At 38.2% G+C, this 19,081-nt stretch overlaps 1 protein-coding gene across 1 annotated transcript; it reads left to right on the forward strand.

Annotated features, from left to right (window-relative positions):
- Nucleotides 1-1,375: 1,375 nt before the first annotated feature.
- Nucleotides 1,376-9,768, forward strand: LOC148721980 (substance-P receptor-like). The gene is made up of 4 exons (XM_088737166.1): nucleotides 1,376-1,510; nucleotides 5,216-5,304; nucleotides 7,085-7,311; nucleotides 7,475-9,768. Exons 2-4 carry the CDS (start codon nucleotides 5,265-5,267, stop codon nucleotides 8,366-8,368), a joined length of 1,161 nt encoding a protein of 386 aa, XP_088593292.1. The 5' UTR covers nucleotides 1,376-1,510; nucleotides 5,216-5,264; the 3' UTR covers nucleotides 8,369-9,768.
- The last annotated feature ends 9,313 nt before the right edge of the window (nucleotides 9,769-19,081 follow it).

Consider the following 19,081-nt stretch of genomic DNA (forward strand, 5'->3'; position numbering starts at 1 on the left):
AGATATGAATCTTATATTCTTGTGGCAAAACAATGATATTATTTTTCGTTGCCCACATCGTTCGATAATCGAACTCACCAGAATTTCCGTGTCTGATCTTGTTGGATCGCCGAACACAATCAAATTCAGTCGAACGTTTTATTTAGACAAACTTTATACACTTCTAACTCTGTTCTTGTGACACATCATTTCGTCTGCAGCTGCAGTTTGTCCAATTCGTGTTGTAAATGAATTGACCAAGGAATCAAATTTAGTTGAATAGTAAAGCGCACATATTATATTTCTACCTTAACCTCGGGAAGAAGCGGATCTTTTGCCAGTATCTCTCATTTGACGGAGCCAAAATTTGTGCTACGTTTCCTACCCCTGATTTCCGAGGCTTTCCTTTGGCGCATTTTTTCTTGCATTCTACAATTTTGACCAAGGAATCCAGTTTAGTTGAATAGTAAAGTGCACATATTTCTACTTTATCCTCGGGAAGAAGCGGATCTTTTGCCAGTTTTTCTCATTTGATGGAGCCAAAACTTGTACTACGTTTCCTATTTCTGATTTTCGAGGCTTTTCTTTGGTGCTTTTTTCTCACATTCTGCAATTTTGTCAAAGGGCGTTGACGCAGTCGACACCATTTTGAAAGTGCCTTAGAACCGAGTTGAACGTAAGAACTGACAGCTACCAACAAAACGCAAAAAAAATATATTACGGATTAGCGACAAGTAAATACCAACCGACAACCGACATGGTCTAACATTATCAATACTTTTATGATTCAGGAAGAGTATTCTAGGTAAGGAAATGGGGTTAACCGACTTGCGTCAAAGGCGAAGATTATAGCTGACTAACGAAAAAACGCCAAAAAAATTTACCGGTTAGCGACAAGTAAGTACCAATCAACAAACGATGTTGTCCAACATCATCGATATTTATACTAAGAAAAACGAGCTAAGGCGAGCATTTTAGATCAGGAGCTGAAACATAACATCTGTTAGCTGTTGTTCTCACTTCTACTTTTTCATTGAAAATTTGTTTAGCTCATCCAAAGTATTGGTTTTGCACGGCCAAGTGTGTCACATCCGATCAATATTTCACCATTGAGCAGAAGCAAAACAAGGAGAAAAAAAAGATAAAATTTCTTCCTTTTTAGCTGACAGTTGCCTTTGAATATATATTCCTGCATTTTTATTACACCGTTATTCTTGTTGACTTAATTCCAAGCAGATGTCCATCACTAGATTAAATATGTCGAAACGTGAATCATTGTAGTCCTCCTGTCTACTATAAAATCCCTAAGCAGTCTTTATGTCCGCCATTAGGATTGTTTTTGGCAATTAATCATCTGCAGCAAAAAGTCTGCCATTCAAGCGGGGTACAGCTTTAACGTCATGTGTTCTTCAGACTTTTCAAAACGAAACTTCAACAGTGTACACGAAATGTCGAACCCTTTTGAACCCAAAGAAAGACAGTAAAGAGTATTGTTAACCGCGTACAGTTTTCTCCAACAGCATCTTTCCAGGTAACGTAAGATTATTAATAGCTAGCTTATTTTGCGTTGCTTCGATAATGAAATCACTTTCCTTTGGAAACACGGAACAAAATTTTAAACAGAAGTTTTCATAACCATGAGGGTCCTACAAAACATGAAACATGTTTCTAGGCCCAGCGAAAGTTAAAAACACCGAGGCAAAACTATACCACTACCAGTGGCGCTTGTACTGCCATCTTTTTCATCCTCCTTTGAACCTTTATCGATTCTAGTTGCACTCAAGATGAAGTTTTCTTACAGACCATCTCTGTACTTATGAAAATATTTACCCTCAAGCGAGCAAAACATCTTTAACTTCGAAAGGGTAACAACATGGCTTCCTAACAATCGTGGATCGGTCCAATTTCCGAAGCAGTGATGTGCGCGCATTTAATTCATGTTTTATTATTATTATTAACTGAGAGAATTTTCGCATTCTTACCAGCGCTAAAGGAAATCCTCTGTAAGCGAAAGTTTACAAACCTCAGGCTCCTCTACCCGGTAGAGGAGCCCTAGCCCGCTACAGTGGCGCTTGCACTGTCATCTTTTCCATCTTCCTTTAGACCTTAATTGACTCGAATTGCACTCATCAAGCGCAGATCTTCTCTACACATGTGACAATTTTGGCCTCAAGGGCTCGGTTTTCCCGCAACATGGCTTCCTAACAATCGTGGATCGGTCCAGATTCCGCAGCAAATTTAATGTGTGCGCATTAAATCATGTTGTTTTTTAGCAGCAATCTTTTCTTTAATGTGCAACAACTATATCGGCATTGCAACAACCTCTATTTTTGCGGCAAATTTTATAATTTGCAGAAAGGTTTTCTTTTATCAGTTTGCAGCACCTGAAAAAGAACCGCCACAGGTTTCTTTATTATGCCACCCACTTGTGGAAAATGACTGGTTAATTTGACGATTAATTCTTTTCGATTTTGATGGTTGACGGATAACTTTTAACGCCTATGATGGTCGACGATTAGCTATCAGTCTTTAACGGATGGATGTTTCTTAGGAAGATGTATTTCTATGAGTAAACGATGTATAATAAATGTTACGATCGTATCTCCCACACCTTTCGAATTCCCCATCGGTGCCTTATTATGTTGGTATCTCGCGCACTCTGTGAATTCGCTTTCTTTGCGTCGTGACAGTTCTATCTCGCACATTATTTGAATTCTCTACATTGTTACGTTGCGATTGGGTGTTACGAAACCGAAGACCTCGAAAAGTAAGACGTAAGACCTAAGACCTAAGACACGGTCTTCGTTTTCGTACTACGAAAATGAAGACCCTGTAAACAGAAAACTGTAGAAATTACAAGTTAAACACACATTAAACAGCAACAACGCTTAGTAATATTTAACAATTATTCCACGAGCGCGCGTTGGATTTGAGATGATAGATAGCCAACGAGGCGCGTAGCGCCGAGTTGGCTATAATCATCTCATATCCAACAAGCGCGAGTGGAATAATTGTTTTATTAAAAACGTCCTCAAAAAATTATTTTTTTGTATGAAGAAACCGGATTTTTTAGCTGCCTTTTGATTTTAAGCTGACTCATACGCTTACCATATTTGTAGATTATGGTATATTGGCTCATATACCATAATGGTTAAGCCAATAAAAAGTCTTGGATTGCATTATCCAATGATCCAGTTTTTAATAAAATACTTTACACTTCACGAGTTTCTTCCCATTATAATACTGCCAGTACTACTTGCCCGTCTTGTTTGTTCTGTTTTGGTATGTAAGCCAATTTGGTGTTGATATTCTCGAGGGTTTCCTCGGGTAAACTTACCACACACATCTTATTCTGGAACAGCAGGCAGAATTTGAACGCTAGCCGCCTTTGATTTATAGTTAGCACTGCGTGACAGAATATTAAAGAACGCGTTCTTTACAGTAAATGATTCTTGGGTTCTGTCAATAAATATGTCTACTGTATTTCGTTGCTGAAATAGATTCTGACGGTCGTTAAGCCTTCTCTGCTGGAAAATTCTCGTTTAAAAGTAAGGTATATCTGAACTCAGTTGAAATTTACAATAGTTTGATACGTGTGTCTGACTCTTGTGAAGACACAGTGGTCTATTACAAGAAAACATTGATAAATACCGACTTGCTCTATACTTCAGTTTAATCATCGTTCGATATGCCCTCAGAAAACAAGTCAACTTATATACTTCAATACTTCAATAGTTCTTCTCATGATGTTTAACTTTATTTAATCTTACCCTCTTCGTATTAAGCTTACAAACACTCTTTGTAACTCCTCTAACCTTCACATAACGACGTAGGTAAGACTTCGGTATGCTTGGACGAATACGCTCATAAACAAATTCCTTCAGGTTTCTGCCCTTTCTTCTGAGACGGTTCAGCGTTGCTTCTGGTTGTTCCACGGTTGTGTTTACATGTAAACATAATATGAGATATTTCTCGATAGAAGGTTCAATCGTAAGGGATTGCTCGTAAAGTTCGCGGGCCGACCCGTTCCCAAAACGCTCCACAAGTTTTAGTGTGGGTCTACCGCGAACGGTGTGTGACTTGGTATGTATATTGAGCGTAATAGCCTTCGAACTTCTTCCGCGTACATTAAGCAAGGAATTGTCCCCAAAGGCAGCCATTTCTTTAAACTATGCACTCTTGGGTTCATTGAACGCATTCGCTCTCAAAGTTCACGCATGCGCTGTAGTGGAACTGCGTTTTGGGACTGAACGCGCAAAAAAAAAACCAATTTATGCCTTGGGCGTTTCCCTCGGAAAGCCCGAGTAAAAATGAAGGTAAACTGAGTACTTTTGGAAATTTGGAGATTTGTTAATTTTTCTTGATTCTCACCGATCTAAAGCTGTTGCTGAGGGTAAAAATCCACCCTTTTTGTCGGCTGACGGCTGAATTTTAAGCTGTATAACGGCTGACAGTTTAAATCTGTTGAGACCCTCTCTCGTTGCAGCAGCTGTTTATAACTTCAACAACTTTTATTCTTAAGGCAACTTTTTTTAATTTGTAAAAAGGTTTTTCGACTCGACCCAGCCTCTCTCTCTTTGTCACTCCTCTTTTACCATAGCACCACTTACTATTTCGCTCCGTTTTACTGAATGACAACTGGAACAGGCTAGAAAAGCAAAAGTGCCCGAGATATCAAAGTAACGTTCATTAATCATTTTTTACTCCTAGAAATTTCTTCGTAATAAACGTCAACCGGTAAAGGCCACGACAGTAACCATCAACTGTCGAAATGGAAAAAAAAATTACCATCAACCGTCAAGCTTTTCTCCATGAAGACCCTCTTTCAAGTGGAACGGAGCGTTATCAGTCGTCACCAATAGGGCATAAAGGAGGACTTTAAAAAATTGACTGCCAACTCAGTGGAGGGGGTCATATGAATATTAGAGACCCAAAGGGGAATCAGATAAATTCAATCTCTACCCCGGCGATAATCGGTTCTAAAAAAAATCGAGATTGTTTTCTTTACTCTACGGTTGTATGAAAAGATGGAAAGGTCAAACGTGGTAATTGATAAATGATAAGAACAGTTGGAAACAATTCACGGTATTTGCTCAGTACAAAGTATGAGAACCCCTTTAAATCGCTGCAGAACTGATTTTGAGGTGAAGCAAATACGCCTTAATTTGTACCATTAGTTTTGGTGAGAATTTTATTTGTGGAAGATCAATTTTTAACATTCCCTGCTTTGTTTCAGGTTCAAACCACAGTAAAAAGACGTTAAAGTTTTTGATCAATGAGTGGCAATGAGCAGCATGATGGCGGCAAATAATTCTTCTATTGCAGGTACGTCTTTATGTGCTATAAGTTTGAGGATATTTGTTTTGGCACATTTTGGATGTATATGATTTCGTAATGCTACCATGGGAGCCTCTGCATAAGACTAAATCAACAGAAGTGAAGTGATTTTCACGATAGGTGGGGAAAGGCGTCGGGTACCAATTGCACGGTATTGGTAGGCCACTGAGATAAGCAGGCGCTAGTTATGTGAAGCACCTTGCTCAAGCGAAGATTCATTCAAGTAAGAAATCACAGATGCCTTTCCCCTCGCACAAATTGTTATTGGGAAACTCGATAACATCGGACGAGTGGTTTCCTCGTACAATCGTGACAAAAGCGGGCGGCAAACTAAAGCTAAGAGAGATCTATAAAAAAGGTTTTTCGTCTTTAAGGCAGCGTCGTTAATCAGGCAAGCATGGCTAAGCTAAGTTAGGTTCTTAACAAATTATCTGTAAGAAAATTGTAGAAATCTCAAAATCGAAGCTGATTTATTCCCCATTTTTCTTTTCTTAGATGTGGCAAACATGAATTCATCAGTTGCTAACGGTTATTTTCGTGTCAGCAGTACCGTGTGCATGACTTTAGCATATGTGGTTATGTATGTTCTATTCGTGCGATCGGTTGCGATCGTGTGCGATCAAGTACGATCATCTGTGAACAAAGTTCTGCGATCATGCGATCAGAATGTGTCCTATAATGCTATGTTTTCCCAGCGTGAAGCACTGCAAGCGTCATGATACCATGACAACCAGTTGTTTATCAACTTTTACACGTGCGTGTGTTTCGACAAGATGGAAGGTGAAATTGACACGGAACAGTTTACGGAAGAAATTGGAAAATACGACTGTTTGTTTAATCGCTTTAGCAAAGAATTCTCTCTTTCTTAAGACTTTCCGCACCAAGAAGCGACGCTTCTTCTTTATTCTAGCAACGATTTTTCATTTAAGTAAAGACAACAGAAGCAGAATGTTAGCACCTGTTAACAGTTCAGCGTCCTCCGTGTCCATGTTGGTTGACTGGAGTTACATTGCTAGGCCTCTCGCTAGTTTCCAGTTCCTAAATTCGCGGAAACTCCGCGACAATTGTTACGTTAGTTAGTTACAGATGCCAAAGGTTGAAATTCAAGGACTTTTCAATCAATTTGAAGGCCAAGTTTTAGAAAATTGAAGGACCACTTTTGGAAAGGTTTACATATGCAATTTTAAATTATTTGATATTATTTCTCAGCTTTTCCATGAGTGTACTGTTATTTTCAACATGAAAATTGCTAAAGAAAAAGCATCGCAAAAATCAAGCCCTTGTCCTCAAATTAGAGTACATTCAAGGCCTTGAATTTTTATTTTTAAATTCAAGCATCTCCAAGGACGTTCAAGGCTTTTACGAACCCTATTAGGTAATGTATTTGTCTTTAACTGCAAGGAGAAGGGACTTTTTTTTTATCTATTATTATTGGTACCGGGTCATAGTTTGTTGCCAAATGTTCCTCCAAGGGGAGTTGTCAGTTATCAGCAGATTGAAGCAATATTACTGTTCAATAGTTCATATTGTTTTTAATAATATACATGAAAAAATTCCTCAGTTCTGATTGGTTAAGATGAATGCAGTTTTCAGTTAATTCCGTGCAGAAGAGAGTTCATTCAGTGCAGAAGAGGGTTAATTCAGTGCAAAGAAAGAAACAAACCAGACATTCTGATTGGTCAGAATGATTGGTCAATGTCAATGTGAAGGTCAATTGTAGAAATCTCAAAATCGAAGCTGATTTATTCCTCCATTTTTCTTTTCTTAGATGTGGCAAACATGAATTCATCAGTTGTTAACCGTTACTTTCCTGTCAGCAGTACTGTATGGATGACTTTAGCATATGTGGTTATATTCGTCCTCGGCTTCTTTGGTAACATCTGTATCATTTACATTGTGGTTTCTCGTAAAAGGATGAGGACTAACTTCAATTTCTTAATCGTAAACATGGCATTTGCAGATCTCCTGGTCTCTCTCTTCCTCATGCCAGTTGAGGTGAGTAATAGATGGCCAATTATTAAATATTAATTCATCGCTTAGTTTAGTTGCGAAAAACGCTCTTACTCACTCCCAAAAATTTAACACATTTTGTATTCCCAAGCTATTAGCTCGGGTTGTTATTGAAATACCTCTTTTGTGTACTTCCCTGTCCACGTAGGTGAAATTCTTGTATGCTGCCTTGTCCTGGATCCCAGGGACAGTGGGAAAAGTCACGTGCAAGTTTGTTTACTTCGTGGCGGTCCAGTCCATTGCTGCGAGTATCATAACACTTGTCTTCATTACAGTGGATCGTTACTTCGCCGTTTTTCATCCACTTCGAGACATTTGCTTCATTCAAAACACAAAACTAGTCACCTCTGTGATATGGATCTTATCTTCCCTGTATATTATGCCGTATCTCTTGCTCCTTGATGCTTTAAAGAGTCCTGATGGTTCTCACTGGGAATGCGGATTGGTTTGGAATTTCTTTACCTCAGACAGAAGTGTCCAGCTTTCCATCGCCAGAGCCTATGTCACGACCATGTTCTTGATACTGTATTTGGTTCCTCTTGTTATCATCGCATGGGTTCATGTTCTTATTGGTCGACATATTTGGTCACACCAGATCCCAGGGGAGTCAACTGCTCATCAGAGACATCACAATGAACTGTTAAAGCGTAAAGTGGTGCGCATGATCATCATCGTGACGGTGACGTTTGCGTTGTGTTGGTTGCCAGCTCATATCCGGAATTTATTGATTTGTTATTTTACCGACACTTATAAAGCTTTGATTAAAGTTGAACGCCTGGAATCCGGTTTAGATTTCATATCACTCGCCAATAGTGCCATAAATCCTTGTCTGTTTATTGGTTTAAACCAAAGATTCAACGATGAATTCAGAGGAATTCTCAGACGTCTTTTCTGCCGAAATTCCTTTCCCACGAGGAGAAGCTTTGGGACAGAAAAACCTGTTGTTCTAACTCGCATACGAAAGACTGAACGTCAATGTAGTGCCACTGTAATCCCTCTTCACGCTCAACAGCGCGCACGGTCTCACAGCTGTACGCTTTGAAACTTTTCTTTGGTTAGACAAGAAGATGAAAACCGACCGTATTGAACCTTTTTTTGCCATTGGTTAGACACGACGATAAAAACCTACCAAAACCATTTAACATTGATATTGTAAAAATTTTATCATCGCTGATCTGTTCTCAGTCGAATAAGTATTATTCAACAAATTAAAAAAGGGTCATCAATGATAAGCCAGCCTAGGGGAAGGAGTTGCATGGAAATAATCATGGTCTATATGAAAAGCTACACTTACTTTGTAGGACTTTAGAGGACCACGTTCAACTAGTGTGTTTTGCGCGTCGTTATTCTTATTATCATCCGGAACTCATTAATGTTTCTTAGAAACCACACATAGCTTGTCAATATTTTCATTGCAAGAGTAGAACAAGGTATTATCAACCACTGCACAATTAAACCACCAGGTTGAAAGAGGTACATGGAAGACGTTATCTGTCTGTTGCATATGGTCAAACACAAAGTGGAAGAATTTTTAAGACAGACAAACAGTTACCACGAAAGAATCAATTTACGTCTGAAATATCAGACTCAGAAACTATATATTCTTAGGCAAATAAATTGACCAATTAATGTTTTTAAAAGACCTGTGAAGTCCTTGAAGACCCATACATTGTTTGGTCTCCGTTATAATTGTATCATTTGATTGTGTGTAATGCAGCTCAGGTAGACAAAAGTATGGTTTAAGAACCATTATTGATAAAGTTTTCAGCGAAAGATGTGACCTGATGTGTATGGTCGTCTTCATGTAATTTTGCTCAGGAAATGTAAGCATTGTAATTAATTGTTTAAAAGTATCTTCTGCACCGTTGGAGATGAAAGCACTGTCAAATTGAAACAGTTAGTGGTTTAGCACTTCTGGTGTTTGTCAACAAAGAAAAAAATCAAATACACAATACTTTACTCCCTAAATAAGTAAAGGTTTAGTAACGTCTCCCCAAGATATCAACATAGCATTCTATCACAAAGAACTACCTTAAGGGATTGAATAAATGAAAAATTCCTTTGAAAGATGTGCTGTTCTTGAATGCACCATCGAGAGAACCACGATTTTCCATCTCTTCAAATTGAAAATGGTGATGTTTATCAATCTTTTGAACACATAACCTGTTATTTGACAACGTTTCACAGGCCTATTACGTTCCTTATTTAATATTGCAAAGGATAATCGGCTTAAATGACGCCCCAAAAAGTCCATCTTCATTTCTTTTAGTTAATTTTCAGAGTACCCTTAGATTTCACCCATATCTGGGAGTTAATCAACGTTTACATAGACAATATCAAGAAATTTAGGGGTCAACTTTTTGGCATTTCAGAGAGCAACTTTCCAGCATTTTACGAGCACAATCGGGACAGGCCTACCTCCGGTAACCGATCACCTACACTTGACATTTCGAATAGTCGCCTATTTGAGGTATTAAAGCCAGCTTTTTAATATTTACCGTGTATATCTATTGTCCATGTAATAAAAAGAAAATTACACGTTAACTTGAAGATATAAACAATGCTATCTTTTTTTCGTTGCCCACATCGTTTGATAATCGATCTCAACAGAACTTCCGTGTTTGATTTAGTTCGATCCCCGAACACAATTAAATTCAATTTAAGGATTGTTTTATTTAGGCAAACTTTGTACACCTCTAACTCTGTTCTTGTGACAAATTATCTTGTCTGCAGCTGCGTTTGCTCAGATTTTTGTTGTAATGAAATGAATCCAATTTAGTTGAATGGTGAAGTGCACATATTTCTACCTTGTCTTCGGGGAAAAGCGGATCTTTTGCCTGTCTTTCTCATTTGACGGAGCCAAAAATTGTACGTTTCCTATTTCTGATATACGATGCTTTCCTTTGGTGAATTTTCATCTGGCATTCTGCAATTTCGCCAAAGGCTGGTGACGCAGTCAACACCATTTTGGCCTCAGTTTTCGGCTTCAGTTTTCGGTGGAAAAAAGACAGGATTTACAAACGCCATTGTAGAAAAGAATTGTCGTTGAAATTGTACAATACTTTTCCGTAAGATCTCTAGGTTAGGGTTCGTGTTTTTTTTTAAAGAGAAGATCGTCGCCATAGTCATTTAATTCGTGTGTGTTTGCCATACCAGTACTGTTGATTATTCAAAAGAATATCCGGTCAATTCGCCACCACAACAAATTCGCCACCACTCGAAGTCAAATCACCAGCGGTAGCGACTTGACTTAAGCGTTACGTGTAGCCTCTCGTGTGAAACTTACATCAAATGAAAGCTAATATGCAGTAGTACATTGCGAAAAGGGAAAGAGACTCAGAAGTTAGGTGTAGCGTCTCAATAAGGGAACGTTAAACGAAATGAAACATGTTGATATCACGTAGATTATGATCAGTTTGTGAACAGCAAAACTAGAGTGATTTATTCGCCCAGTGATTTTCGCTAAGTGGTTTCCACTGTGTTGTTACCCTTTAGTGAATATTTTCATTTGCTAAAAAGATTTCTTGTTCTAGTGTTGGGAGGCGTGTCCCTCCCATAAGGCATAGCGGTCTTAGAGCGAGCACGAGGAAAATGAGTCGTCATGTTTGCTGTAGTTTACATTAGCTTGACTGCGGATTTCCAAAAGCTCCTACATAATGCGAGTTCTTTAGAAAAAAAAGGACAATTCAGCGTTTGAAATTTCCAGGTTTCCTTGTCGCTCGTATATTTTTCATTTAGCGAATCGTGCAAAGGTTAAGAAGTGTATGTGGATCTCACCTGATCTCGATTGTTGAAGTTTATAAATAAATTGTGGATTTGCGACTACACACCGATATGAATGATATCGTATGAAACTTACATCATAAAAATGCTAAGAAGTCGAAGTATAATGCGAAATTTAAAGCACGTACAAATACAGCGAAGTTTAGTCAAACAGACTTTGGCGTCCTTTCTTTGTTTTATTGATAAACCCTTTGTTTCAAGCACAAAGGGACTCCTAAAGGAGGCCAAGTCGCTTTCTGCCAACTTTTGCCGTGTTTGTACTCGCTATTAATTTCGCATCATAAAAACTAAAAGATGAATAAATTCAAGAACTAACCTTTCGTATGATATAAGTTTCATTAGATTTAATAGCGAATTATGTTCATAGGAACGAAACTCGTGTTAAAGCTCACGTCGACATTTTCTTGAACTTTTTTCGCTTCAAACAAAGCACACTAGTCTATTTGAGTAAACCTCGTTGTATTTCTACGCGCTTTTAATTTTGCAATAAACTTCGACTTTTAGCATTTAGATGATGTAGAAGAAAATTGCGCGAGAGCTGGATACCAACAACGAACCCAGGAGCAGTAGGGGTGGGGTGGAGGACCCGAACATGTAAAACTTGTTTTCTGTCGTTTTATGAAACTTTGGCTTTCTTAATACAAGGTCTTATGCAAAGACAAAACGTGTTTTCTGTTTTGTTTCACGGTTGTTCAGAATGCGTCTGCTACATGAAGAGAAAGTGACAGGTCTTATGCCGGCTTCTCTTCGAGGGGTAGTTATCTACAAGTGCACTTCATAAAGAAAAGTCGAGCATAAATGATAAGAAAATGTCGCTTTGAAAGGTGGCTCTTACCCCTGTGCATCCTAACATCGGTAAGCTACTGCCTGTGAATATATTAAAATCATACATATGAACTGCGGATTATGAAATGAATATGGAAGCGATCTTCGCAGTAATGAACACTTTTTGAGCAGTAGTGAAAATGAGGCCTGTACGGGATTTGAACCCATCACCTCTGCTCTAAGCTGTCCTCCATGCGTTTCCAAAGGTACCGACAAAGAAAATTTGTTTGACAATCAGGAGTTTGTGTAGTTGATGATCATTTTCTTGATTGTCGTGAACTTATTGGGGTGATACTGTAAAGAAAAGCTTGATGCTGGTCACTCTTGGTGGTTAAAGGGTTAACTGATATATTACTTCGCTCTCACACTGCTTCACCTGATAAGGGAGGAGTGTCGCTTAAAGGGAAGTTTAATTCAAAACAAATTCAACTCAGATTTGGTCAGTCAGATTCAGCTAAAAACATCATGAATACGGGCAAATTTATTTCCAGCCTTTCGAGTGGTTTTTAAATAATCTTCATTTTATTAAGCTGGTAAGGTCGTAATATATGGATTGTAATAATTTTCTGTCAAGTGAATTGTGGAATACCCCCTCATAAAGGCAGTTCGTATTTTGCTAATAATTTTCATTTTCCCCTGCAAAATTACCAGGACCTTGAGGATACCGTGGAACCTCTCAGACAGCAGATCTCAGTGTTACAGTCCCGCAGACGGGTGCTACAGGAAGAACTGGATACTAGAAACCAGCTCTCTTCGTCTTTTAATGTATCATCGGTTCGTGAGCAGGATGAATCATAACAAACACTGAAGGGACTCATCGTTAAACAGGAAAGACCGACAGTTCGTTTCCTTAGCCGGGCGAAGTGCATTATATGACAGTGTTATAACTCATCTATACCATGCCCACTAAAACCGCTTTCCTTTCCTTTCCTTTGGCCGTGCCTTTATACGAGCAGATCCATCTCACAAATGCGAATTATAATATAAATAACGAGTGATTATACGATTGCATGAAATGAATTTAATCTGTTTCATAAACCACTGTGCGAATGATGTCGTAGTTCTTCCGTGTTATAATGTTACAAGGTGTCAAACACCAGAAATCAAGCTTGTCTCCTGCCCAGTCAAAGCCGCAGATAATTGCTCTTTTTTCTTACATTAACAATGAATATATTTGAAAGTAACTCATTTAAAGGCTTTTAGTATCGCAAACGCGTTTCTTTCGGAAAACTGAATTTGGTTGATATTCTCCCGTTTCCGTTTTACTGTTCAGAGCATTGTACATCAAATCCTTTCCAACCACACGGACTTTTTTTTTTAGAAAATTGGATAATTTTTCATTCTTATTCAGTTTCACCCATAATAAAGAAATGAACATAAAAGTGGGAGTTTTACTTTACTGTGATTGAGATCAGAAAGTTTATATAATTGGTGCTTACTTTTCAAAGTTAGCAACCCAACAGGCAAGCCCCTATCATCTTCTGAACCACTCGTATACGCAACCAAACACAAAGTGAAGACTCTGGTGGAAAAAATTTTTGAAACTAAGCTTTACGTCATCACTTGGCTACAAGTTATTAAGTGGCGATCGCAATAGATACTGTCGTCTACCACACAATTTACTTTAAGTAAACAAGTAATTTACTGTGGATGGGCTAGCGGGAGCCAATACCTTACAGAATTCTCTCGTTTCGAAAATTTGCATTTATTGCTAATAATTTTCTGGTACGAGGCAACCTAGGCCTGCATTCTCAGTTAATTACATTTAAACTCAGAGCCAGTCAGGCTGGTGACCTACAACTTCGCTAACATTGCTGAGCACTTATTAGAGTAAACCCTCAAGTAAGCACAGAGGCAATCTGTCACTCAGGGTGGAGAGTTAACTTCATAAAATCATTGGTTTTACCTGTAAACCACACTTTGTGATCCGCTTCAGACTTCTTTGAGATGCGAACAAAGTGCATATGATTGCAGGAAGCTGAAGGTTTCATGTTCAAAATGTGAAACGGCGTGGAGGCTTTCTTTTGTATAGGTTGGTACAGCTTGACCTCATAAACGCCGCACCCAAATTTGTTAGACTAGTCATTGATCCCTAGGTAATCAATGTGTATCCGTAGACTTACAAATCTTTTCACCAAAAGGAAATTTTGAATCGCTCGAAAGTTTTATCTTCTTCTGTATGATAGAAGCTCACGGCACCTTTTCTATATATTGGTCCACAATCGACATGATGTAAACTTGTCTTCTCTCTGTCGAAGGAGGAGAAAATCGCTGGGTGGCGAGGTCAACCGCCAAAATTAATGGGTTATGAAAGAAGTCAGCCCTTTTTTAATATAAACTATTAAAATTAGGTATCAGATTATTCTCAAACAGTCAGTTTATAGGCGAAAAGCAATAAACATCACCACAAAGTGAGCATGTATGGTAACCTGGAGTCTGGTTTACCAGTTTAAAGATCCTTTTAAGACCTTCCCCTTTTCGCGTTAAGCAGAGAAAATGGGGAAAAAAGGGAGATCCGAAACACCTTCAAAGCGTCGACGGTTAATATTGACCTGCTTTTTTGACGATTGACGGTAAAAATTTATCCTTTTTGACGATTGACGGTAGAAATCTATCCCTATTGACGACTGACGGTTACATTCTAGGCCCTTTTAAGGCTTAAGGTTAATCCTCATTGAGACTCTTACAACACACCTCCTACGCAGAACAACGATAACATCTGTTCATCGTTGCACTCGCCTTATTTTTATAAAAAAATGTTTTTACCTTATCCAAAGTAGTGGTCTCTAATATTCATATCCTTTTTATTATTTTACGCGGTCAAATATGTCACATTTATTAATATTTTACTAGCAGGCAGAAGAAGAGAAACCATTGAAAAAATAACGATAGAATTTATTCCTTTTTAGTTGACAGGTGCTTTTGAATATATGATCCTATCTTTGTATTACACCTTTAATCTTGTTGACCTAATTCCAATCAGATGTCCATCGATAGATTGAAGATGTCGAAACGTGAATCATTCGAGCTCTTCTGTTTACAATAAAATCCATCAGAAATCGGTTTGTCGGCCATCAAGCTTGGTTTTCGTAATTAATCATCTGCTGGAAAAGTCAACCATTCAAGCGGGAAACAGTCAAGTTTAACATCAAGTGTACTTTAGCCTTTTCAAAACGAAACTTCACCAGTGTACATGAAATGTGAAACACTTTTGAACGCAAAGAAAGAAGACAGTGAAGAGTATTCCCAACCCCGAACAGTCTTCGCCAACAGCATTTTTCCAGGTAACGTAAAATTGTTAATAGCTGGCATATCTTGCGTTGCTTCAATACTGGATTCCCTTTCCTCTTTCAACACCTATACATTTTTGCGCAAAAAAGTTGTAGTTTTGAAAAGCCTCGAGATTTATTAAAAATAATTCAGATTTTGTACTGACGCAGTTTTATCGTGGAATGGACAGGGCATCTCTAATAAAATACGGAGTTATTTTTTCAGTATACATACCAGGCTCTCTCCTTTTAATATATACTTTCAATCAAACGTATATGAAGGTATTACTTTGCTCTTATTACTTTGCTAAAGCACGCGGCTCTAAGAGCATCTGAGAAACACTGAGAGGCGACAATCGGTAGGCAACAAGTGAGAGAGAAAGTAAACCACACAGAAGTTGTCATACCCATGAGAGTCGCACAAAACATATGAAACATGTTTTTTAAGCCCAGCGAGATGACCTACACCGCTTTCAATTCTCTATTTCTGTTATGTCTAATTAACTACAAAGAAAAGTAAGCCAATTCAGAGGGGAATCTTGCCTTCCCCCTTGCGCTGAAGGGAATCCTCTGCAAGCGAAAGTTTACAACCCTTGAGGCTCTTCTACCACTACCCGTAGAGCTTGCAATGCCATTTGTTTCATCTTCCTTTGAACCTTTATTGGCTCTTATTGCACTCAGCGTGACGTTTTGTCACAGACCATCTCTGCACTTGTGGCAATATTTGTCCTCAAGCGCGCAGTTTCTCCCACGACATGGCTTCCCAACAATTGTGGATCGCTCCAGATTCCTCAGCAAATTTTATGTGTACGCATTAAATTTATTATATGTTATTTTTGCAGGAATTTTTTTAATGCGCAGCAACTTTATCATTGTAGCAAATGCTTGTAATTGCGACAACTTTTATTGTTTTGGCATTTTTTTAATATGCAGAAAGGTTTTCTATAATCAGTTTGCAGCACCCGAAAAAAATCTGTCAAAGGCACAGGCGGCCCAAGCGCACTGTGTGTGGTTTTGAGGTCTAAATTTCATTAACGGCAATACCTAACATATTAAGATCGAATTTTACGCGTAAGTGTAGGCCGTTAATAAGGAAAAAAATTAAGAAAAAATTAAAAGGATACCAAAAGTGAGAAATAAAACGTGTGAAGTCTTCTTGCCTTTTTTCCGCAACCGCTTTGTTGCCAACAGCGCATGCTTCACATAGAAAGTCGCCAAAACAGCGTTAAATTAAAACGACCGTTGGCAACAAAGCAGCTACGGAAAAGGTAAGGAGACTTCACACGTTTTATTCTTCGCTTTTGTTATCCTTTTTAATTTTTTTCTTAATTTTTTTCATAATTTTTTTTATAATGTTTTTTTAACGGCCCACAATTACGCTTAAAATTCAATCTAAATATGTAAGCTATTGCCGTTAGTGAACTTTTGACCCCAAAATCACACACAGTACGCTTGGGCCGCCTGTGTCAAAGTTTCTTCATTATGCAAAACGTAATTTTTTTTTATATCTTTTTTGTGGACAATGAGTGAAAATAGCAGCAACTTTTTATTTTGCAACATTTCCCCTGTGACCGACTGTTAGATATTTTTCTTCAGATTAGCACGCTTACTTTGAGGGTCTTAGTGGGGGATATATAGCTGACGGTTGACGGTTAGTTTTTTCCAGTTTGACGGTTGACTGATAATTTTTAACGCCTATGGTGGTTGACGGTTGACAACCTCGTTCCCAGGGCCTCTCATCTTCTAGCCCCCTGGAAGATGAAAAATCAAAGATTTACTGTATCCCGTCGGTTAAACGGCCACAACATCTCTGCCCGAATATATCGCTTCTAAACACTGGACTTGTTTGGGTTTTAAATTGAGGTTACAATACCTGCTCGGAGATATAGCGACTTGAAGGCTGCTATAAAACATGGCGACCTAAAAAACGATAAAGGCTATTTTGAAGATGACAAAGGATATGATGCAAAAATCGAGCAAATAAAAGACTCTTCCCTAGGGAAATTTGTTTGCTTTGTAAACACGTGACCAGACCAAACCAGGGTCTCCCTTCTCTCGCTCCACAGGGCGGGAAGATGAAAGACCCTGGAAAAGAGTTTGGACGGTTAAATTTCAAAGTCTTTGGTGGAAGACGTTTATTAGGAAGATATATTTCTATGAGTAAACAATGTATAATGAATATAACGATCGTATTTCACACACTTTTAGGATTCTCTTTCAAACGATAGTTACGTTAATATCTTACACATATAAGGATCGACCTACATTCGATTGTTTCGTAAGTATCTTATGTACTCTTTAGATTCTCTCTCATTTGATTGTTACGATAGTATCTCGCGCACTTTTAGGGTTCTCTTTCTCTCAGTGGTGAGAGCACTCGCCTCTCATCACTGTGGTCCGGGTTCGATCCGCGGACCTGGTGTCAAATGTGGGTTGAATTTGTTGTTAGTTCTTGTCCTTGTTCTGAGGGTTTTTCTCCGGGTCCTCCGGTTTTCCTCCCTCTGCATAAACCAACATTCCAAATTCCAATTCGATCTGGAAACAGTGGACAAGAAGAGCCACCCAGTGGAATATCCATTGCTAAATTATTTATTTATTTATATATTTGCTATCTCTCACACTTTCAGAATTCTCTTTCATCGGATTCTTACGTTAGTATTAAACGGTCTTTTAGAAAACTCTCTCATTCGGTTGTTACGTTAGTATTTCGCAGACTGTTATAATTCTTTTTTATTTGATTGTTACGTTAGAATCTAACGCACTTTCGGATACTTTTTTATTCGAATTCGTAAGTTACGTTACTATCTTGTACATTTTTAGGATTGTCCTACATTCGATTGTCACTTCAATATCTCGCACTTTTAGAATTCTCTTCGATTTGATTGGAACGTTCGTGTTTTTCTCGCTTTTAACATTTTAAACATCGATTATAGATAAAAATGTCGTTGATCTCGAGGAGATCATTGATATGCTGGCGATGATAGCTATCGACAGAGTACAAGACTGTCGACATGACCTAAGCTTGATCTCAGTTATGATCTTGTCGAACGGCAAGAAATGTTTCTTCATAATAAACGTCAACCGGTAAAGGCCTTGACATTTAACCATCAACTGCCAAAATCTAATAAAATTAATTGTCAACCATCAAAGCTATTTCCCATGACGGCTCTCTTTCAAGGGGTACGGAGCGGTATTAGTGGTCGCCAACAGAGTATAAAGGAGGACTATAGAAAATTGACGGCCAATTGTTTGAGTTCATTTCAAGTTTATTTCCAACTACATTTATCGTTCAAAGTGCTGCTCTAGTATGAAACCCATCACGGAACAGTTCATAGCATTTGCTCCTCAAGTGTTCTTCTCAGGAGTGGTACACCATTCTAATAAATTAATTCTTATTAAACATATCAAAAAAAGAAGTAGTGTTATCAGGTGTCCCACAGGGATTGGTCCCAGGACCCTTGCTTTTCGTTATTTATATAAATGATATATCTAATAGCTCTGATAAATTGAAGTTCTACTTTGTTATATGCTGACAAAAATCTCAAATCCCTTGAATCTACAGTTTTTGCAGAAATTTTTAGGGTTTATAACTGGCTGATCGCAAATAAATATCACTTAATATAAAGAAATCTAATTCTGTCCTTTTTAGACCAAGACAAGAAAAGTTAAATCACCAAGTCAACTTGAAAGTACTTGACCATCAAAACAACTCGTACAATTCTTTAGAATGTAAAAATTATGTCAAATATCTAGGTGTGCTTATTGATGAAAATCTTTCTTGGAAATACCACATCGCCCACATTGCTTCAAAAATAAGTAAAACAATTGGAATTACTGCCAGCCTTACACACTATACCCCTGAATATACATATCGCTTA

This window comes from Stylophora pistillata, chromosome 10, assembly GCF_964205215.1.
Source record: "Stylophora pistillata chromosome 10, jaStyPist1.2, whole genome shotgun sequence".
Classification (NCBI taxonomy): domain Eukaryota; kingdom Metazoa; phylum Cnidaria; class Anthozoa; order Scleractinia; family Pocilloporidae; genus Stylophora; species Stylophora pistillata.

Coding starts and splice junctions, on each gene's coding strand:
- LOC148721980 (XM_088737166.1), top strand. CDS start 5,265: ATGAGCAGCATGATGGCGGCAAATAATTCTTCTATTGCAG. Junction 5,305..7,084: donor AAATAATTCTTCTATTGCAG/GTACGTCTTTAT, acceptor TTCTTTTCTTAG/ATGTGGCAAACATGAATTCA. Junction 7,312..7,474: donor TCTTCCTCATGCCAGTTGAG/GTGAGTAATAGA, acceptor CTGTCCACGTAG/GTGAAATTCTTGTATGCTGC.